The sequence below is a fragment of the Bidens hawaiensis genome, unplaced genomic scaffold, assembly GCF_021521415.1.
Source record: "Bidens hawaiensis isolate Kalapana, Puna unplaced genomic scaffold, B.hawaiensis_p1.1 tig00034308_1, whole genome shotgun sequence".
Taxonomy (NCBI): domain Eukaryota; kingdom Viridiplantae; phylum Streptophyta; class Magnoliopsida; order Asterales; family Asteraceae; genus Bidens; species Bidens hawaiensis.
This window is the reverse complement of record NW_027505316.1, coordinates 14,833-38,198: the sequence shown is the minus strand read 5'-3', so window position 1 is coordinate 38,198 and position 23,366 is coordinate 14,833. Positions and strand designations below refer to the sequence as shown.

The following is a 23,366-nucleotide window of genomic DNA, read 5'->3' as shown; positions in this document are numbered from 1 at the left end:
TGTGTATTTACTTCTATACGAAACGTCAAGTCTACTCGTATTCGGGCGTTTGTGGTGGTGAGTCAGCAAAGCTGTGGTGCTGGTAAACAACCGAGCTTCTCGGCAGTGTGTCAACAAGGATTTCATAGATTTTGTTTACGTTTGTTACGCTATCGGAATTAAAATAAAGTTTGGCAAAACCCGTACGTTGGTAAAACCCAAGTGTTGTCGGTACTGCACGTTGCGCTATGAGTCGTTAAAACCCGAGTATTGTTAGCCCCGAACGTTGTAGCGGTAAAGCAAAACGATTTTAGTAAAACAAAAAAAATAATGGTTGTTACAAATCTAGGAAAAAAACAAAAAGAAAAAGCATTTGATCCCAGCACGATTTCGGTAAAACAAAAAACATAACACTTGTTACGAATGTAGGAAACAAAAAAAAAAAAGAAAACACATTTAACCAATGACAAAATTAAAAGCAAAACTTAGCACCAATTATAAAACAAAAAAACAGACATATTTTGAAAGAAAAATAAGTAAAATAATCAAAAATGAATCTTGTGGCACCGAAATATCTACTTTACTGCTATACGAAACGTCAAGTCGACTCGTATTCGAGCGTTTGTGGTGGTGGGTCAGCAAAACTGTGGCGCTGGTAAAAAACTGAGCTTCTCGGCAGTGTGTCAACGCGAATTTCATAGATGTCGTTTATGTTTGTTACGGTATCGGAATTAAAATAAAGTTTGGCAAAACCCAGACGTTGGCAAAACCCAAGCGTTGTCGGTATTGCACGTTGCGATATGAGTCGTTAAAACCCGAGCTTGTTAGCCCTGGACGTTGTGACGATAAAGCAAAACGATTTTACTAAAACAAAAAAAAATAATGGTTTTTACGAATCAAGGAAAATACAAAAAGAAAAAACATTTGACCAATCAAGAAAATTGAAAACAAAACATCTTTTAAAAACAATAAAATATAGTCTTGTGGCGTAGCCTTTCAACTTTACTTATATTAGATAAATAGATAAATTATAACTTTATGTCATTAATTATCCATTCACTTTTTGTCAATGTTTTCAGACCTGGCTCAGACGTCGATCCGAACGCCTTACCGGGTCAAAGGTCGGACCGCTGTTCGAGCCGGATGACGTCATAAATAATTTAATTATATATTTACATATATATATAATTCATATACATATAAAAAATAATAATAACCAAAAATAATAATAATAACAAACTTTAATATTTATTTATGTTTTATACATTGCTTTTAAATATATATGATTTATTATTGATCAATGGAGACATCAATAAAGCTTGGTTGGTTGGCTTATGAGGTGATTATTAATGCTTATATCTCTGAAATGACCCAAGTTCAAATCCTAGCATACACATTTCATTTTGGATTTAACAAAAAATGGGTTTTACCGGTTCACCCGCCGGGTCAACTGTGACATTCGTCAATTTCGGGTTTTGTTTGTATTCGTTTTTGTATTTGTTTATTATGTAAACCGACCCGATTTGTAAACCGAAGCTTATGTTATAATCAAAATGATGGATTTATGTTACAATATTGTTTCACACTTGTTTGTTGTGTCTTGAAAACATCCTACCTTTATTTTTATTTTTATTTATTTATTTTATTATTATTTTTTTTGTTGTTTTGTGTTTTTGTCTTGATCCATTTTGCATGAAAACTCTTGTGTCTCACACCCATATTTGACCGCCAACATTACCCTATATATACACCACATTTCCTCTTCATTTTCCCTTGCTACAACTCCAAAAAAAAAAAAAAAAAAACTCTCTCAAACATCAAAGATTCAAGGTTATCTTCTTAAGTGTTCTTGAAGGATTTTCGTCTTTCATCTTAATTAGTTTATGTAGCCTTATTAATATTTGTTTATGGTTGTGCAACATATATATAATACACACCCCTTGTTTACCTTTGGTAGTTACTTCTCCGATTCCGGTCGGTGAGGTTTCGGACCCCATAAGGCAAGGCTTCATGGAGGACTTCGTGTCATTGATATATATACATCTATATAACTTGTTCATACATATTAATCTTGCTTATTTTAGTTTGTTGGTCATGTTTACAAGTTCCATGGTTATGGGTTTTTAAGAGTCTATGCTTCGGTTTAACCGTAAATAGCTCTAAACCGTAAACCGAACTTTGTTACTAGTTTTGTTTGTTTAAACATACTTAGTGTTAGATCTAAGTTTCTAAAATCATTTTTACAAATTCTATGGTTATGGATTTGTAGAATCTTATCTCGGTCTTAACCCGAAACACGATCCGAACCGAAAACCGAACTTTTGTTTAAAGACTTTATAGTTAACTTTTGGTATTTTTTTATTTGTACATTATTATACAAGTTATTTAGTGTTTGGACATGTGGAAACCATCTATGAACTTGTTGTAAGATGGAAACCGAACCAAACCGATTCTTGCTCGCTTAAGACACACAAGTGTGTTTTTTTAGCCATCAAGACTTGTATATTTCTTTAAAAATAGTTACAAATTGATTTTTAAATATTTTCTTAAGTACTTGGAAATGTTGGATCCAACTTGATCTCATAACAAAGTTTGGACCGACAAAACCGAACACTCGCTTAATGTGCGTTGTTAGTTCTAAAACAATGGAACTACATACTTGGTTAAGTCTTATTAAATTTTATTGAGTTATCTCATAACATTCAATATTTTGGAAAGTTGACTTTAGGTTTGACCAATTATCAAGACCCGAACCGACAACCCGAACACTCGATAAAAAAAACCCGTTTTAATATCTTTATTCTAAAGGGATTTGCATTCTTGCATTTTACCCACCTTATTACTTAACATAGATTGAGTAAATATTAAGGTTAGATACTTTAACCCGGTTTCGAGCAAACTTACATTTTTAAAGGGTTATTGTTATAAATTCTTAAATAGTCACATTTTAAACCTTGAACTTTAATTATTTACATTTCTCAACATTTATTTTGTTTAAAGACCTTCAAGACAACCTTTCTAAATTCAATACTTCTTTTCTTTTTAGGCATTGTGCGTTAAACTCGTCGTTCCGACAAATCTCCAAATTATCATCTTTCAAGCTTACTACTTGAAGGTGAGTACTTCATACCCCATTTTCCATCTTTTATTTTTGGGGGTGACATTTCATACTTATTCAACAAAATGCTTTATATTTGAATCTTAAACCACAAACGTAGTTGTATACTTTACCTAAATAATTGCTCGATTTGGTGTTCTATGCTTATATGCCTATGTGTTTATCGCTTTTGGTTGGTGGAACTATAAAATCCTAGACTATTTGGCATCCATTTATAGCAAGGTGTCGTTAACGTAATGCAATTAACGATAACTATAAAATCCTAGACTATTTGGCATCCCCTTATAGCTAGGTGTCGCTAATGTGTTTAGCGATATCTATTTATCCAAATTACCACTTTTATTTATCGTTTCGTATGCAAGTTTTGTGGCTATCTTTATTATATACTAATATGATTAAACTTATGAATTGCTCACCGACCTTTGTGCTGACAAACTTTATTTTATGAAATGTTGCAGGTTTGCATCTTGGTTGATTTATGATTGGGAAGAAAATGACATCAAAGACCTTAGGATATTAGTAAAAATGAACAATATCAAATTTGCCATATTTTGTGATATCTTGTTTATGGTTATTTTATGGATAATTTTTATGTGACATTTTCGATGTTATGAAATGAAATGAGTTTATTAAATACTGTCACTTTAATTAGTGTCATGTGCTTATGGACAATCGTTACACCTCGGCATGTTCCGCCACCTTTGGTCGGGGTGTGACATCAACCGGGCCGACTGCCACCCGCAAAATCCGGCCGGGTTTTTAGAAACGTCCCAAATACAATGACCCGAACCGGTATAGGGACCGGGTCCCGGTCGGACCGGTCCGATCGGCCGGGTTTCAAAACACTGCTTTTTGTATACAAAGAATTTGCAATGCATGATAGTTATCTATTTATATTTGTCATACACATATTTATGTAATTGTAATTCTCGTTGTCTCGAAGTATTATTTATATTTGTCATACACATATTTATGTAATTGTAATTCTCGTTGTCTCAAGGTATTTATGTATAATATCCATATGTATATGTATCTTTTTTATTATTTTATTTCTTTTTAATTTTTTTTCCCAAAATGACCAACTCATACACACTCTAAATCTGTTCCTAATATACACTAATATCCTCCATGTAACTAACACCCTCAACCATGTAGGAAGTAACATCTTTACTACATACCTTGATATCGCTATACTACATGCTTTTAGTGTGTATATATGTATCTCCAAAATCTTTATACACAATCAATATACAACAACATTTATGGTTTAACTTGATTTAAAACTAACCTAGTACTAGATCATATCCTAGCACATATACACTTTCCCTAAACCCAATCCACATGTCAATGTCTACCAAATCAACATCACAATATGTCGATTCATGTCATGAGAGTATCATCATCGGCTCACATTTAACAAACGACCCTAATGTTGAAAAAAATCATTGCTTCAAACCCCTGAATTTTAAGACCCATATAAAAAAGTTATATGCCCAATATCTATTATATTAAATGGTATCATTAACCCATAGCATTCTACAATCTAGTGGTAGGAAACCCTAGCCATCTCCTAGGCATTCGGGTTCGAACCCAAGGAATCGCACTTTTCCCTTTCTTGCAATTCCTTTTACACATATATAGCTTATTATAATATATATGCAAATCAATTGGGGAAATAAGTATTTAAATCTTCACTTGGGAAAAAATGAAAACACACCATTAAGCACTTAAAACCGGGCAAGAAGGGACATGATTTGAACCAAAAGGCCAACACTTTGTTTTTGTTTGTTTTTTCTTTGTATTTAGCATGCATATAATACTAAAAGCTAATGTCTCTCGTGACGTCCCAAGTCTATGCTCACGATCACGGATTATAACACATGGTCTAAAAATGGATGCCAACCCCGTAAAGAGAATTTATTTGATACAGCATAGAGGTGCACAAACCGGGTATTTTCAGAATCCGTTCCTGATTAGGAACCGGTTCTGGATATAGTTGGATATTTTACCGGGTATTTCCGGTTCCGGTGGCTCCGGCTGGTTCTGGTTCCGGGTACGGCTCAGGGGAGAAATTCTATACTAGGTCGTAACCATGGTTCCGGAACCTGTTATTTTGTGCACCTCTAACAGCCCACAAATCTGTTCCGACCCGAGAGACGGCCCATTGAGCAATTGGACTTTATACCAATACCAACTATTGCCAAGAATTTCACCATCTCGCAACTCATCATCCATCCTCTTGGGATTCATCACCGGTCGCGTGTTTTTAGGTCAGATCACTGCGCGGTCTATTTCTCTTCTCCTTGCAGGTCAGCGCGTATTCCTTAATCTCTCTTTCTATAGTATTGTATTTGTTATAATTCTATGATCTGATTGCGTTTACAACCAGATTAGTATTCAATTTTTATGTTTACGTCCCGTAATATTGTTATTCATATTGAAATTTTAGGCGTCTATTGAAAATTAGGTTATACACACACTGTGTTAGGTGCTAACTGCTTTAATCCAATCCAAGTAGGGATGAGATCCGTAATGTAGAAAGCGAGTAAATTCATATGCCACCGCAGGTACCGGTTGAAAGTATGGAAATCTAGTGGTACTGAAAACCTTAGAAAACGAATACCGGTACTGATTCTGTTCGATAGGTACATGTGTTTGGTAAAAATAAATGCTTATCCTAAATACGAGTAAACCGGTATTTTGTACTTTTGATGTTTACATGACTAATTGACTCCGTAATCTTGTTATGAATAGTTAGGTCTCAATTGAAAATTAGGTTATACTTTGTGTTAGGTGCTAGCTGCTTTAATTGGTACCGAAAAATACCAATACTGAAAACCAGTAAAACCATATGTACCGATTTTTATGGTAAATACTGAATGACATAGATACCGAAAACATGAAAAAGCGAATACCGGTACCGATTGTGTTCAATAGGTACTGGAATTCGTAAAAGATGCTCATTCCTAAGAAAAATCCGAGTAATTCGATTGCATGATGGCTGGTTTTAATTCAATTTTAAAGCAAGGTTTTTCAATTGTTTTCTAAATTGCAGGTGCATGTGAAGGTTTTGTAAACAAATCAATACATCATGGGTATGAAACAAGTTATAAAGAATCTGGATGCGTTTCCGCGTGCCGAAGATCATTTATTACAGAAAACACAATCTGGTGCTGTTGGTAAGTTTTTTTGACAAGAATATTACTTGATCTTTGTATGAAGATGTCGGAGTGAGTGTGGCCACACATCTTCACATCCATGGCTGTAACACTTTTAAGAGAAGAGCCTTGAGCTCCTGGTGAGCGAAGGGGGCAATATTGGTTGGTATGAGAGGCCGGGTTGTGGAGTTTTTTTTTTTTTTTTTTTTTTTTGGGGGGGTGTATAGATAAGTCTTAGATTTTTCTCGGGGCCTTGGATTTTCTTATATTTTTGTTTGCCTAAGACTTAGACTTAGCCTTGCCTTCTTGCTGTCTGGGTGTAAAGATCCTTTTAAGGGAGTGTATAGGTGCGTACATAGGTATAGGTGTGTACATAAGGTTGGTGCTTATTTTTACTCTCTTTGCTTTGTAGTGCAGTCGTCATTATATGTTAGCAGTAGTTTACAACTTCCATTGCTAGTACTTTTGTATGGTTGTGCATAGGGGGGTGTTTGATATGATTCTTTTAGCTACATTTTATGCTATCTGAATTACTATACTCTATATTATATATAAAAAAATAAAAGAAAAAAAAAGGTTTTTGGAACCGGGGGTCTCAGAGAGAGCAGTTACTTTATCCCTAGGATAGGATAGAAGTATGGTTTGCCCTCATCACACCCTCCACAGACCCTACTAATAGCTGTGTGTGTGGTCATACCGGGCATGCATGTATAGTTGTTATATATACTCATATCATGTGATTACTCCTAAAAATGTAGAAGAATATGAGAATGATTATTTTAAACTTATAAAGCCCAGGATAATACTTTTGTAGGATATATTAAACAGAAGAGGTATTTATAATTTGAGGAATAGTTGGAAATAATGTTATTTTACTTGCTCATGCATTCTATCATAGCAAGTCACTTTGTTTCTCTAGTTCTGCACTCTCGAACCAAAAAGGTAGCTACACAATTTATTAGTAGGATCATTTATAATTCTTTTTTACTATGCTAAAACTAAACGACATAGAAACACCTTGATTGAGTTTGGTTTTGGTATATGTTCTTGGTATTTTAACCATTAATCACTTGTGTCAGTAATTAGAACCTCTGTTCTAATCTCTTACCCTCTTTGTTTGTCTAGTTTCTATCATAGGTTTGTTTATAATGGCAACATTATTCTTGCATGAGCTAACATACTACATTTCTACATATACGGTTCATGAGGTTAGTCCTTTAGGCTTTTAAGCCTGCTATAATCATTCAGCTGTAATGGTCACAAATGTTAATTTATTAGAGTATGTGTTTTGTATATTCTTAAAATTAACATGTTGGCAGATGGCTGTTGATCTGAAACGTGGAGAAACACTACCGATACATATAAATATGTCCTTCCCTTCTTTACCTTGTCAAGGTTAGCAATTTTGTAGTCAATTTGACTTTTATCTTTAGTTTCACATAATTAGCATTCTTCTCTGTTTTTCACATTTGTTGTTTGGTCAGTTTTGAGTGTAGATGCTATTGATATGTCTGGCAAACACGAAGTGGATTTGGATACAAATATATGGAAGGTATGGTCTCCATGATATTGTGACAATGTAACCCATGTCGTTAACTAGATCAATACAATTTTTAATATTATGTACATATGCAGCATCTTGAAATTCATTCTAGTAACATGATTTAAATTGTGATTCCATAGATATTCTACATAAGCTACGGTCTCCATGATATTGCGACAGTGTAATCCATGTCATTAACTAGATCAATACAACTTTCAATATGATGTGCATATGCAACATCTTGAAATTCATTCTAGTAATATGATTTAACTTGTGATTCCGTAGATATTCTACATCTCACTCCGTTTTGCATTTTCATTATGGGCATGCACCTTCAATTGTTATCACGCTATAAAATTATACCTTGAAATATGCAATATGAGAAAGGAATAAAAGAGACTAACCAAAACGAATGTTTGCTTGAACATTAAGAATTTGTTTTCTTCTCTCTGGTAAAACCTTTTGTTTGCAGCCCCATACTAATAATAATTTTGATCATGTTGCCTTAAATTTCAAACATTATATTTACTTGTTAGTTGTTAAGTATTCACATATCTGGAGACAATATATAGATTAGATGAACACTTTCTGCAAATCTGTTGTTACTTGTTAGTTAATAAAATATTGTTCTGTTCTTTTACTTGTTACGTGAACATATTATAAAATCATTTCAGCTACCATTATTAGTTTAAGATAAATGCTTCGTTTAGTTGAGTTCATTTTTATCTCACTTGTCATTCTTGATACATTGTTGTTTTTTTAACGGCTAAGAGTTACTGCAGCTTCGATTGAGTAGAGAAGGCGTGATCATTGGGACAGAGTATCTATCTGATCTTGTTGAAAAGGGGCATACATCTCATAAGCATGGTAATTTGCTTCTCCGATTATCATCTCTGTATTTATTGAATAATTTGAGTAGGTTCATTGTTCTTTTTGGTTATTTTTATAGTATGCATATACTTATGGAGTGAATACCTCTATGTTAATTGTTTTTAGGGCATTGCATGGTAGTCTCTTAACATCTTATCAGTTATTGTTTAAATAACTAAACTAAATGATTCTATCTTAGAAAAGACATGACTGAACCAATTGCATATCAAAACTGTTCATTTTTAAGAGCATGCTTCTTACATATTAGTTTGACCAGGAAACGAGACAGATCATCATGATTCAGACAAAAAAGTTCATCTGGATAAATTTGATGATGAGTCTGAAAATATGGTCAAGAACGTCAAGCAAGCCTTGGCTAATGGGGAAGGGTGCCGGGTATGTGCTCCCAGTTTTGTAACTTTTATTGATACATTGTTTATATTATTATTAGTAAACTTAACATTCTCTTTAACTGAATTAGGTTTATGGAGTGTTGGATGTTCAAAGAGTTGCTGGAAACTTCCATATTTCAGTTCATGGTTTAAATATTTTTGTTGCACAAATGGTAAGTAACGCATGACATTTGTGTCTACTTTATAAATTATTATTTAAATATTTAATCCGTGCTCGGTTTCTGCAGATCTTTGAAGGAGCTACACATGTTAATGTCAGCCATGTGATTCATGATTTGTCTTTTGGGCCAAAGTATCCTGGACTTCATAATCCTCTTGATGATACTAACAGAATTCTCCGTGGTTCAAGTGGGACATTTAAATATTACATAAAGGTTAGTTTACATGTGCATTTTCCTGAAAATACCCTTTCGATTATAAAGTTAAAATTATTGTCATTTGACAGTAAAAGTCTAGTAGAAAGTTCTTTTCATATCATAATTTGATGTTTATTTTGCATGTTATAGATTGTTCCGACCGAGTATAAATACATATCAAAAGAAGTCTTACCGACCAATCAGTTCTCTGTAACCGAGTACTTTTCCCCAATGAATGAATATGACAGGACATGGCCAGGTTTGTTTCTGAAATAGATTATTATTTGCTCATTATGGTACCATGATTAAAATGATTTTTTAAAGCAAGGTGTTAATTACTTTTTTTTATGTGATTCAGCGGTTTACTTTTTATATGATCTTTCACCAATTACTGTTACAATCAAAGAAGAGCGACATAGTTTTCTTCACTTCATAACTCGGTTATGCGCAGTGCTCGGTGGTACATTTGCTTTAACAGGTTTGTTTTAACTCTTAAGCATATATATTGTCTTTACTTCTACTTACCGATAAATTATTATCATCAATAACTCTCAACTTATGTGGATTTAATCATGGATGACCCATAAACAAGATAAATATGTTTTACGTGTTTTTAAATTATACAAATATGTTTATTATTCTGGGGCCGTCTTTGACAGGAATGCTTGACCGATGGATGTTTAGATTTCTGGAGGCAGTGACAACACAGACCCCTAGGCGGTCAATGCGGTAGAATTTCTCGGACTAGCTGGGAAAATTTGATGCGATTTTACCCAACTAAATGCGTGTTATTATTATGTTTTTATTATTTTTAGTACTTGGTGTCTTTTTGTTAAGCCATAATTTATTGGTGGATGTAATATTTAACTAGAAACCTGTTGGTTTAACATATTAAATTTTTATTTGCGGTTAAGCATGACCTCCGATGTAACAATTGACGAGTCAACTGAACTGATGTCTCGTTTGACCCTTTTTATCTTGTTACCTAATACAGCGAACCAATCCATCTGCAACGTCTATTTTGTATGTATAGAGGGTGTTTGAATGCATAAATAACTGAGAAGTTTAGAGCATCGCCAATGCTTCAGCGTTCATTGACCGCCATGGTGGATTTTTTCGGAATGCATGATTTATTTATTTATTTATTTTTTGGTGGAGAATTAGTTCGATCACATTTACATGTCATTCAAGTATAAGAAGATTTTCGTTTATATTGGACTTTGACAAACACGTCAACGGTAGAAAACGACCTCAAAATTGAAAAAAAAAGCCAAAAAACGTTTGTATGGATGTTAGTAAGGGTTTAATATAAAGGGGGTTTGTCTGTAGTTTCCTTTTTTGAACTTCATATAAACATAATCGGATTAGGAACAACGTACTTTCAAAGATTTAGGAAGGGGAAATATGTAAAAATCCCTAGTTTTAACACCTGACACTTAAAGTCTTAAGTATTAGTTTTAAAAATTCCTAGTTTTAATACCCGACGTTTACCTATTAAACAATAATTATGGTACATAATGCATTGCATGTAGCTGGATAACCGTATCTCTTTCTTCATCAACCACATCTTATTGATAGTGTGTACTAATGTTTTGTGGTCTCTTATAGTTCTCTACTAACCTGCTACATGTGAAATTTTACTCTATATAGTTGTATCTTTATTTATAACTAAGAAATTGTTGGATATCGAATATACTCACACATGACCTTAATCTATTATATATTATTATAAATACCAAATGTCTCATACGACACACATCAATGACATGACTAAATTTTATTGTTTTGCACTCTGTACACAAAAAAGAGATGGCATAACATGATTTAACAGGATAACTTCTAGACTAGTTTTGCTTCGTCTGACACTGACACTGGCACGCAAGTATGCATTTCATGCATTGATTAAAACATAGTTAAGTACTTGTCGCTTTTACATTATAACAATATAAAAAAAATGAATGGCTGCTTTCTAAAAAAGTCACAAGACCTTTGACCAACGAGGCACAAATTCGCATGCCATGTGTAAACTGATATAGCCAAACTGAATCACATGGGGCTTTCACCATTTCAAATTCCGAAAATGCAAGCCAGAGTTGTGGTGTTGCTGAGCAAACCGAAGTAGAAAGAAAAGGAAAGGTTATTGATAAAAACAACAGCGTACCAAATTAGTCCTAGAAAATAACAAGTTCCAAAAATCATCTCATGAAAACTATCAGATCCGTGACATTGTAATATAAACGATGGATTTGGCCGGCCACTAATATAATTACAAGTGTCTCATCCCTTATCTACCAGATGGGTTTTTCCTTCAAATAAATCGGACCAGATATATTTAGTTTGAAAAGCATCTCCTCTAAAATCATCTCCCACGTGAATTTTGAACTTGTTTTCATCTCTCCCGTGAGATTTCAAAAAAAAGTTGATTGTTGTGTTTTTTGAAATTCATCTTCTCATATGAATTTCAAGTAAATTTAGTCTTTTGACATAAAACACATGACAATCTTCATCTTTGTTTTCTTCCGGCCATGAACATAAAACCCACTTTCCGGCCACCGTCACCACCACCGGCAAAAACCCACCTCAAAAAACACCACTATCCCACCTACCGGCAAAAACCCACCTCCACCACTCCACCCGCCGACAAAAACCCACCACCACCGCTACACCCACCGGCAAAAACCCAACACCACTACCACTCCACCTGGCCGCGAGTGGAGGTGGTGGGTTTTTGCCGGTGGGTGTAGCGGTGGTGGTGGGTTTTTATCGATGAGTGAAGTGATGAAGTGGCGGTGATGGTTTTTTCCTCACCTATTATTTTACCCAGAACTCTCTTAAGCTAAATTTTTATTTCACAATCTGACCTAAAAAAACCTAAAAACAATTTAACCCTTTGATTACACAATCACCAGCACCACCGTCATCATCATTACATTTAATTTAATAATAATAATAATAATAATAAATAAAAATAATAATAATTACCAACCTCCACTTCCATATCCACTCCCACTTTTGAATGGAATGACGAATGAAGCTTTAAGCATCCTCCAATTAATCTACTGCTAGTCTGCTACTGCTACTAGCTTTATGGTTTATAGTTGCAGTGGTTCATTCCACAGAGTGGTCTGAATAACACTTCAATTTGCACTCGTTTGCCTTAGGTCGGTCAGTCAGTCCTTCAACTGCAGCATTTTACGAATGCAAATAATTCAGATCCACCGCAACATTCAAAACCTAACTTCAAACATTATCAATATGAATGCGCTTTCACAACTTCACTTCTTTAATTCATTCATTCATTGACTTGGTTTGGCTTCATTTCTGCTGCTTTATCAACTAGTTCCTTTTTTTTTCCTATTCCGAGGCTTGATGTTAGGGTTAATGCATGTTAGGGTATAGAGTGTAGCATACTTGCTCTAGATTTTGGAAGTTGTTTCAGATTTGCACATAATGTCTATGTAGCTAATACATGAATTTGTTTGTTTCTGTACCAACTATGCCAAAAATGGAAGTTGGAGGTGAGGAAATAGATATGATTACAGCTATGATGTTATTACGGAACTGCTTACCGTTGACGTTGACGACAATGACATGAATGGAGCACGCTATAAGAAATAAAAACTTAAAAAGTTATGTATTATAGGAAAACATTCTCGCTTTCTTATTTAATGATGAATCAGTTGGCGGAGTTTAAGTGAGACGGCGCATTTTGTTTTGTAGGTTTTTGGCTTTGAGAATTTTATGTATTTCTAGACGTTATATATTGATGTAGCACCTCATCATAATCTCAATTTTATTACCCTTTTTCAGTCATGTTATTGTAGTGTGATCTTTGTTCTCTTCTAAGGTTTACAAACATTTTTGCCCTTTCGAGTACAAAAAGAATATTAAACATTAATAACCATGTGGATTTTTTTGGGTGTGTGTTCTTATTCCAGGACAAAGAACATGTCATCTAATGGCCACCGTTTTAGAAGAAAGTCCCGCCAGTCAGTCGCTGAAAATTTGAATATTGACTCATCGGTATGCTGCTACTATCAATTTTATATTATTATTCGTTATTAAGGATGTTAAGGTGGCCCGTGTTCCAGTATAAATGTGTGGCATGAATAATTAATTAATGGATATTCAGAACTGTATTGCTCATGAAATATATGCTTATTTGCAGCTTGATGAAAATTTAGAGCAGTCGCCACATCTAAATGAACTTTTTCAATGCTACAAAACTGATTGGATAAAAGATGAAAACAAGTATGGACATTATGAAAGTGTTGGCAGCATATCCTTTCAAAAACAGATATTTGAAGGGCCTGATACTGATATTGAAACAGGTAATACGTGTGGACAGAGTATTATATGTGTAATGTGAACAAAAAAAAGAGTTTTTATCAACTGTGTTTACCTTATTCTTGCTTTTTAACTAGAAATGCACCTTGCTAATGCTCGACAAGATAAGATTGATGACAACAGTGATGATGATGTACCTAGCACCTCAGGCCGACAACTTACAGAGGTTATCTTTTTATTTATATTCATATGTATGAATTAGGATAACTTTGGTTATTGAATTGGAAATCTTTACTCAGCACTATGGTGAATCCCCTCTGCCTGCTTATGAACCAGTATTTGACTGGGAAAACGAGAGGTCAATGATATTTGGTCAAACACTTCCGGAATCTAATATGCCACAGTCTTCAAGGTTTAGATCTTCAGTAATTTAGAAACACACATATCTACTTATTTGTTCTAATATGGTTTTCGTGTCTGTAGTGGCTTGAAGATTTCTGTAAAAGTTCTTTCTTTGTCATTTCAAGCTGGATTAGTCGGTAAAGGTTCTTCTAATTTGTGTATACTGTTTTTATGAAATTAGTTTGCGTGTGTATGGATATATATATATATATATCTGATTACGGTTAAATTTCTCTTGTAGAGCCGTTTTATGGTACTATATCATTGTACAATAAAGATAAAAGGGAAAAGCTGTCAGAAGACTTCATTTTTCGTGTTCTTCCATCTGAAATGCAGGATGTATGCTCCAATAATATTGCCTCACTTTAAGGTTAATTATATGCAAAACTGCAATCGTATGAAGAACTTTAATGCTACCATTATTTATCCAGGCTGGTAGTTCATCAGAATCTCGTGGATTATTTTATCTAGACGCTCCGTCATCATCTGTTTGCCTGTTTATACAATTAGAGAAGTGTGCAACTGAAGAAGGCGGAGTGACTCCATCTGTTTATTCACGCAAAGAACCAGTATGTAACAGCACTATTAATAACTGTGGCATATGATTAATAAACATGATAAAAATGGTTATTGATGTTTCACTATATGATATAGGTTCACTTGACTGAGAGAGAAAAGCAAAAGCTACAAGTTTGGTCTAGAATGATGCCTTACAGAGAATCATTCTCTTGGGCAATTATTCCATTATTTGAAAGCAACAATGGTTTGGCTTCAGGTGGGTCCGCTTCACCTAGCAGCCCACTTGCTGATAGTTTATCGGGAGCTAGTTTGCAAGAGGGTGTTTCTGAACCAGTTACAAAAGTCACATTAAATGGTCAAACGGGTTATTCGAATGGCAATTCTGTTGTGGTTGAAGTGTCAAACCTAAATAAAGTCAAAGAGAGCTATACTGAGGATTCACTCCTGGTAAACAAACATGATTATATTATGGAACAAGTTGGTTATGTATTTATAATTGTTTATTTTTCAGGATCCCAAACGGAAGGTTCATAAGCCTGTGAAAGGCGTGCTACGATTGGAAATAAAAAAGATTCAAGCTGCTAACACCGAATATGACAATGCTTCAGATGGAAGTTTGACCAATGAACATGATCACGGGGATTGACGAACTGATTCAACCGTTAATGAGTGGTGCAACATCCATTCAGATAGACATAAGGAACCACTAAACGGTTCTGGTGCAACAAGACATGCAGATGTGACTACTAATGATGTAAGTTTGACCTTTTTGTTTTTGTTGTGTTTAAATTAGATGCCATTTGATTCTTATGCTTTTCTTTGATTATTATTTATATTACCCTGAACTTCACAGATTCAAGCTTTTGACTTTCGCACAATGATAAGAAACGAGCCATTTTCAGAGCTTTTCCATTGTCTTTATGTCTACCCGTTGACCGTCAGTTTAAGCCGAAAAAGGAATTTGTTTATGAGAACTGAGCTTAGAATGGACGATGCTGATATCAGAAAGCTGGTACTAGAGGTGGTGAACATGCAGCATATTTTACAATAGTTTTTTTTTTGGGTGCAAAACTAAAATCTGGTTTCATTTAACAGGCAATGCATTCAAGGGAGCCAGGTGTATCTCTACAAAAATGGGCCCACACACAAGTTGCTCCTGGAAGTAGGGTGGCTTGCTATCATGATGAATTGAAAGTTTCACTTCCTTCTATGTGGACTCCACAACATCACCTTTTGTTCACTTTTTTTCATGTTGACCTTCAAACAAAATTAGAAGCCCCCAAACCAGTAATTATTGGATATGCAGCTCTTCCGTTATCAGCACATGCTCAGTAAGATTTTACATACAGTTAGAAACAAAACAGCAGTTTGTGTATTTGTATTTGTTCTTATATAGCTATATGTTATATAATAGTTGCAATGTTATTTGTCATATTAATTGTAACTCTTTAAACCAACTTGTGTAGGTTAAGATCTGATATTTCTCTACCAATCATGAAAGAGCTGGTTCCACACTATCTTCAAGACAGTAGCAAGGTATGCCATCTTTTTGTTAAATTACCGAATTACCCTCTATACCTTACAATTTATACCATTATTGTTAATTTACGTATTACCCCTCTATAACTTGGTATAGGAGAGGTTGGATTACTTGGAAGATGGAAAAAGTGTCTTTCGCTTACGGTTACGACTATGTTCATCATTGTACCCTGTTAGTGAGCGTATACGGGATTTTTTTTCTTGAATATGATAGACACACTCTTCGCACAAGCCCACCTTGGGGTTCTGAACTCCTTGAGGTAGTCTTTAATTTATTTTTAATGTTAGTTCATCTATTTCTTTCGGTTATTGCTACCATCTGTAATAGGGTAATATTACATTATGTGGATATAGACCTCTAACCCAATGTATTTAAGGGGTATATTAGTTTGGTATGTATGTATAAAGACGTTTCTGGTCAATCTGTTATTTCATTCAGTATTTCAACTTCCTTTTCAGGCAATCAATAGTTTGAAAAATGTTGATTCGACTGCACTGCTACAGTTTCTTCACCCAATATTGAATATGCTTCTCCATCTTATTGGCAATGGTGGAGAAACTCTCCAGGTGAGTGAGTATATTTTCGCCAATTTATTAAACATTAATTTACCATTTGTATTTGATCCAGGTTTATTTTTTTGTCTTCTGACAGGTTGCTACTTTCAGAGCTATGGTTAATATCTTGACACGGTATGTAAAGACATTATGATTAAGATATGTTTTTTGTTCATTAATTTACAATGGTGCATATCTTTTTCCATAGGGTACAAGAATCGGTTGATGAAGCTGATAGAAATATATTTTTGGTCAACTATGTGGATTATGCTTTTGATTATTTTGGTGGTCAACAAACTCCATTATATCCTGGTTTGTCAACTGTGTGGGGAAGTCTAGCTCGTAGCAAGGTGAATGCTTTATTTATATATTTATCAATTATCATAGGTTTTTGGAGCCAAAGATCTTTTTTAATTAATTTGTTTATTTATTTTCATTGTAGGCCAAAGGTTATCGAGTTGGACCAGTATATGATGATGTACTCTCAATGGCTTGGTTTTTCCTTGAATTAATTGTCAGGTCAATGGCATTAGAACAGACTCGACTGATGTATCATAATCTGCCTCTAGGTATTATTTTCACTTATAGTTAGGTCAATGGCATTTGAAACCTAATCTGATTAGTAATTTACTTTTTGTTAGGTCAATGGCATTTGAAACCTAATCTGATTAGTAATTTACTTTTGTTTGGCAGGTGAAGATATCCCACCAATGCAGTTAAAAGAAAGTGTTTTTAGGTGCATTATGCAATTCTATGATTGCCTTTTGACAGAAGTGCATGAGCGTTGTAAACGGGGGCTAGCTTTAGCAAAACATTTAAATAGCAGTTTGGCTTTCTTTTGTTATGATCTTTTGTCAACCATTGAGCCACGCCAAGTTTTTGAATTGGTAGGTTTACTACTCTTCATTTATCTTAATTGCGCATAGTTAAAGTATTTGCTGCTATTTTATATTAGTTTCCAAACATCAAACACTTCACTTGCCATATTGATTCTGCTCATTGCAGGTGTCCTTATACCTTGATAAGTTCTCTGGTGTTTGTCAGTCCGTTTTGCATGATTGCAAGTTTGCCTTTCTACAAATCATCTGTGGTCATGATCTGTTTGTTGAAATGCCTGGGCGGGATCCTTCTGACAGGTGTGTGTGTGTGTGTGCCTGAGTGTGTGTGTCTATTATATATCTTTGTTTGTTTATCATGCATAATTATTTGGTTATTTATTAAATATGCTTTTATTACAGAAACTACCTTTCATCTGTCTTAATTCAAGAACTGTTTCTAACATGGGATCATGATGATTTATCTCAGCGGGCAAAAGTGAGTATAAATTAATAATATTTTCTTTTGTATGTATATATAATTTTCAGTAAATTACTGCTGCCCCTCATTTTTTTTCTTTTTTCTGTTATTAGGCAGCTAGGATTTTGGTAGTTCTCTTATGCAAGCATGATTTTGATTCTCGTTACCAGAAGCCAGAGGATAAATTATATATTGCCCAGTTATATTTTCCACTTGTGGGACAGGTAATTAGGATGGTTGAATCCCTTTTATATGTTTAAGATTTTATTACAATCACATTTTAATTTAGCAATTTTACTTTCTTGTTTTTGCAGATACTGGATGAAATGCCAGTATTTTATAACCTGAGTGCTGTTGAAAAACGTGAAGTGCTAATTGTAGTTTTACAAATACTACGTAACCTCGATGACGTGTCACTTGTAAAAGCCTGGCAGCAAAATGTTGCTCGAACAAGACTGTTTTTCAAACTACTAGAAGATTGCTTAATTCTTTTTGAGGTTATTTCATGCTACCTAAACTTATGTACAGATTTTATAGGTTAACATATTGTGACACTTTTGAGATACTATCTCACAAATGCAGCACAAAAAAAGTGTTGATAGCATGCTTATTGGTGGCAGTTCTAGGAGCCCAATTGCTGATACACCTATGTCCCCAAAATATTCTGACAGGTTGTCACCTGCCATTAATCAGTATCTATCTGAAGCATCTCGCCAAGAAATTAGGGTGTGCATTGTTATATTATCTTTTCAATTTGTATAATAAAATGACCTAAAAGAACATTAATTGCAGCCACAAGGTGCATCTGAGAACGGGTATTTGTGGCAGAGAGTCAACTCACAGCTGAGCTCACTGAGTCAACCGTTTTCCTTAAGAGAAGCTTTGGCTCAAGCTCAATCTTCTAGAATAGGAGCTTCAAGTCAAGCTCTCCGGGAATCCCTACATCCAGTTTTAAGGCAAAAACTTGTATGTTAAATGAAACACATATTGTGGTAGTTTGGTAATTATGGTAAAACTTATGTCAATTATAGATGATTATGATTTTCTTTTGTTCAGGAACTTTGGGAAGAAAACCTTAGTGCTGCTATCAGTCTTCAAATCCTGGAAATAACTGAGAAGTTTTCTAAAGCTGCTGCGTCACATAGTATTACAACTGATTATGGAAAGCTGGATTGCATTACATCTATATTTACGAGTATTTTCGCGCGAAGTCAATCATTGGCGTTCTGGAACTCATTACTTCCAGTGGTCAACAGTGTTTTTCAGCTTCATGGGTCAACATTAATGGCAAGGGAAAATGACCGTTTCTTAAAGCAAATCGCTTTTCATCTTCTTAGACTTGCTGTTTTCCGTAATGAAAATATCAGGAAACGAGCTGTGATTGGGTTGCAGATCCTTGTCAGGGTATGTGTACGCCGTTTGTTTTGTTATTATAATTATTATTATTATTAAAACATTATTATTGTAATCATACTTAAGACATTAGTTAAATAATGTTTATGGGTCAAACTCATTTATTTCAGTTTGTGAATTCAGTTACCACCAACTGTCATTTACTTTTGGCAGAGTTCTTTCTCTCACTTTACACAAACAGCAAGATTAAGGGCCATGCTTACAATTACAATATCAGAGCTGATGTCAGACGTCCAAGTAACTCAAATGAAGTCTGATGGAACCCTTGAAGAAAGTGGTGAAGCACGACGTCTTAGAAAATCACTACAAGAAATGGCAGATGAAACCAAAAGTCAAACCTTACTGAAAGAATGCGGGCTTCCAGAAACTTCACTTGTTGACATTCCAGAAGGGTCAACTGAAAGCCGGTGGTCATGGTCAGAAGTCAAATTTTTATCCAATAGCCTTCTTCTTGCTCTTGATGCCAGCCTGGAACATGAACTTTTGGTAAGTCTCAAGATTCTTTTACATGATTCTTCAAGATTCTGATTATACTTTTATTTTATTTGTTGGTTGATGTACCACATGGATCTCTTATGAACATAGATAGATATACTGCTGCAGAAAGTTTTTATAAACTAGCAATGGCATTTGCTCCGGTGTCAGATCTTCAATGTGGTTACTGCATTTATGTGATGCACATCAGGAAATGCAATCATGGGCTGAAGCTGCGCAATGTGCGGTTGCTGTTGCTGGTGTTGTAATGCAGGTTAATAATTTTTAAAAGAGTTAATTATTTAATTATATTTAATACCTTTACAAACTTACAAATTTTCAAATTTACCCAGCCAAAACTAAAAATATAATACATACTCAAATTTAATGATTTTTTACTTAGTGACCATTCTACCCCTTTCCATTACATTGTTTTAAATCCTATTTTCAGTTTGGATTTTGATCCACATTGACTATAAGCAAGCAAACCCTCTCTTGACGGCAGATAATCGAGCAATCGAATCTGTATGCTCGAATCAGATAATCAAACCAGGTATAAATGTATAATCACATGATAATTGAACGGTAAGCAATCTAATATTTTAAGAAAACTATTGTTTATGGTTAAAAATAAAGAAAATTTTAAGTTAAAAATGGGTAAAAATATTTAAGCTAAAAATGGGTAAATATAAAGTTTGCAGTTAAAGATGGCCATATATGTAATTTTAAGGTTTTAGAAAAATAAGGGTAAAATGGTCGCTTATTAAATTTGTAAGGGCATATATGATTTATCCAAAATGCACTAGGATCCTTTTAAAATTTATGCCATGTAAATGTTTGTGCAGGCTCTTTTAAGCAGAAATGATGGAATCTGGAGCAATAATCATGTGACCGCGCTCCGCAAAATATGTCCGATGGTCAGCACTGAGTTCACATCTGAGACATCAGCAGCAGAAGTTGAAGGGTACGGTGCTTCAAAACTGACCGTTGATTCGGCTGTTAAATATTTACAGCTGGCAAATAAGCTTTTCTCTCAAGCCGAATTATTTCATTTTTCTGGGTCCATTTTGGAACTCGTGATCCCCGTTTATAAAAGCCGAAGATCTTTTGGACTCCTATCCAAATGCCATAGTATGTTAACTAATGTTTATGAATCAATCTTGGAACAAGAATCAAGCCCGATTCCGTTCACAGACGCCACATATTATCGTGTCGGATTTTACGGTGAAAAATTCGGGAAACTTGATAAAAAGGAGTATGTATACCGAGAGCCTCGTGATGTAAGGTTAGGTGACATAATGGAAAAGCTTAGTCACATATATGAGTTAAGAATGGACGGTAATCACCCGTTGCATATAATTCCTGACTCCCGACAAGTAAAAGCCGATGAATTGGAGCCTGGTGTGTGCTATCTGCAAATCACGGCCATTGATCCGGTTATGGAAGATGAGGATTTGGGAAGCAGAAGGGAGAGGATTTTTTCTCTTTCGACTGGTTCGGTTCGGGCTCGTGTGTTTGACCGGTTCTTATTTGATACTCCGTTTACTAAAAATGGTAAGACTCAACGTGGGTTGGAAGACCAGTGGAAAAGATGGACTGTGGTTCAAACCGAGGGGTCGTTTCTTGCTTTAGTGAACCGGCTTTTGGTTACTAAATCTGAGTCGCTTGAGTTTTCACCTGTGGAGAATGCTATTGGTATGATTGAGACCCGAACTGCTGCGTTAAGGAATGAGCTTGAAGAGCCGCATAGCTCTGATGGTGATCAGCTTCCACGGCTCCAGAGTTTACAGAGGATACTTCAGGGGTCTGTTGCAGTTCAAGTGAGTTTTTATTACTTTAAACAGTTTTTCTATTCCGTTCATGTTCTGAGAATAACTTTTTAGTTTTGCGTGAATGTCTGAATTTAGGTTGCAAAATGGGTTTGTGGGCAGGTTGTGTAACAGCTTAAAAACATGTTCGGGTCAAAATGGGTGCTTTTTGTATTGGTCGGGTCGGTTGGATTGACCTATGGGTGTAAATTTCTAACACGACACGGACCTAACATGAATTTTGTGGGTTTGGGTTTAGTATAAACAGGCTCGGGTTGGAACAGTGAAAACGTTTATTTAAAAGGGTTGTGTTTGTGTCAACCTGTCGGGTTTCGGGATTGACCCATTTGACGGGAAAAGTTAAAATACAAAGGGAGACAAAAATGAGAAGTGAGAAGGATTTGTGGCCAAAAAAAAACCCTTAAAAAAAGTCATAACTCAAATATAAATAAAAAAAGAAAAATTTTAAAAAACTAAAACGTTTCCACCGTCATTCCCGTTCCAAAAACAAAACGACGAAAAGACACAATGCCGAGAAAAAAGACACAGTGGCGAAAATAAACAAAAAAAAACACAATGATAATGATAAATATGAAAAGACACAATAGATCGCAAAATATAACACAATGCCGAATAAAATATAACATAGTGTCGAGTAATACAATACAATATCAAGAAAAAAAGACACAATGTCAAGGAAAAAAGACACAATTGTTGTCCCCCTTCTTATTTTTGTACCCCTTCGTAGAATAACCTCACCCCCCCATTTGACCTGTTTATTTTTTTAATTCTTTTAAAAGCTGTCTTATGTCAAAACACTAAATTGTTGAGTATTTTATGGCAAAATTTTGAAGTCAAAAAAGAAATCAGTATAATAATTATAACTGAAATATGACTATTTTATATAAATTTGCGGGTTGTGTTTGTGTCAACCGGCAAATATTTATATCGGCTAAACACTTTATTATGCTATTATTTAATAAATAGTTAGTGTGGTATATATGGTTATAAGAAATATTTTATTACAATAATAATATGGTTTCTTGAATAATATGATTTAAGAGGTATGCATTTAAAATACACTCGTGCCAACTTTCAACCCGTTTGGCAAGTTGAGGGGAGGGGAACCACAAACACTTTTTTGACATTTTTTAATTATCAATAGTTAACAATTAATAAATGTGTTAGTTATTACTACAAGCAGCTTTCAACCTGATTAACCCATTTATGATAAAGCATAACTCAAATCTCATAAGGCAATGGGTTGGCATCGCCACCTGTAAACGTCTAACCAATGAACTAATATGTTTGTGTAGGTGAACAGTGGAGTACTTAGTGTGTGCACAGCATTCTTATCAGGGGAGCCTGCAACAAGACTTAGGTCACAGGAGCTGCGGCAACTGATTGCTGCTCTTCTTGAATTCATGGCCGTTTGCAAGCGTGCTATACGAGTGCATTTTAGACTTATTGGAGATGAAGATCAAGATTTCCACACGCAACTGGTCAACGGTTTTCAGTCGCTCACTGCTGAGTTGTCACATTACATTCCCGCAATTCTTTCAGAGCTTTGATTGTATTGCATTTGTATCAAGTTCATAGCTGGTTTGGTGGTTTGCCTGTTTGCATATTTAGTCAT

At 34.7% G+C, this 23,366-nt stretch overlaps 1 protein-coding gene and 1 pseudogene across 2 annotated transcripts; both read left to right on the top strand.

The window, feature by feature from the left end:
- The first annotated feature begins 5,354 nt into the window (after positions 1-5,354).
- LOC143612318 (uncharacterized) lies at positions 5,355-10,239 on the top strand. The gene is made up of 12 exons (XM_077086336.1): positions 5,355-5,367; positions 6,153-6,276; positions 7,381-7,463; positions 7,575-7,650; positions 7,740-7,807; positions 8,581-8,665; positions 8,946-9,064; positions 9,150-9,233; positions 9,309-9,455; positions 9,588-9,696; positions 9,796-9,915; positions 10,097-10,239. Exons 2-12 carry the CDS (start codon positions 6,189-6,191, stop codon positions 10,168-10,170), a joined length of 1,053 nt encoding a protein of 350 aa, XP_076942451.1. The 5' UTR covers positions 5,355-5,367; positions 6,153-6,188; the 3' UTR covers positions 10,171-10,239.
- Positions 10,240-13,212: 2,973 nt separating this feature from the next.
- LOC143612328 (guanine nucleotide exchange factor SPIKE 1-like) lies at positions 13,213-23,366 on the top strand (annotated as a pseudogene). The gene is made up of 29 exons (XR_013149927.1): positions 13,213-13,460; positions 13,606-13,768; positions 13,862-13,950; positions 14,024-14,136; positions 14,208-14,263; positions 14,368-14,465; positions 14,558-14,695; positions 14,781-15,092; positions 15,157-15,399; positions 15,499-15,666; positions 15,741-15,976; positions 16,112-16,181; positions 16,282-16,444; positions 16,644-16,751; positions 16,837-16,874; positions 16,948-17,089; positions 17,182-17,308; positions 17,433-17,626; positions 17,745-17,875; positions 17,978-18,053; positions 18,149-18,259; positions 18,350-18,532; positions 18,618-18,761; positions 18,828-19,001; positions 19,092-19,439; positions 19,602-19,934; positions 20,015-20,196; positions 20,768-21,742; positions 23,047-23,366. The product of XR_013149927.1 is annotated as a guanine nucleotide exchange factor SPIKE 1-like (transcript).

Coding starts and splice junctions, on each gene's coding strand:
- LOC143612318 (XM_077086336.1), top strand. CDS start 6,189: ATGGGTATGAAACAAGTTATAAAGAATCTGGATGCGTTTCCGCGTGCC. Junction 7,464..7,574: donor CTACATATACGGTTCATGAG/GTTAGTCCTTTA, acceptor ACATGTTGGCAG/ATGGCTGTTGATCTGAAACG. Junction 9,916..10,096: donor TGGTACATTTGCTTTAACAG/GTTTGTTTTAAC, acceptor CGTCTTTGACAG/GAATGCTTGACCGATGGATG.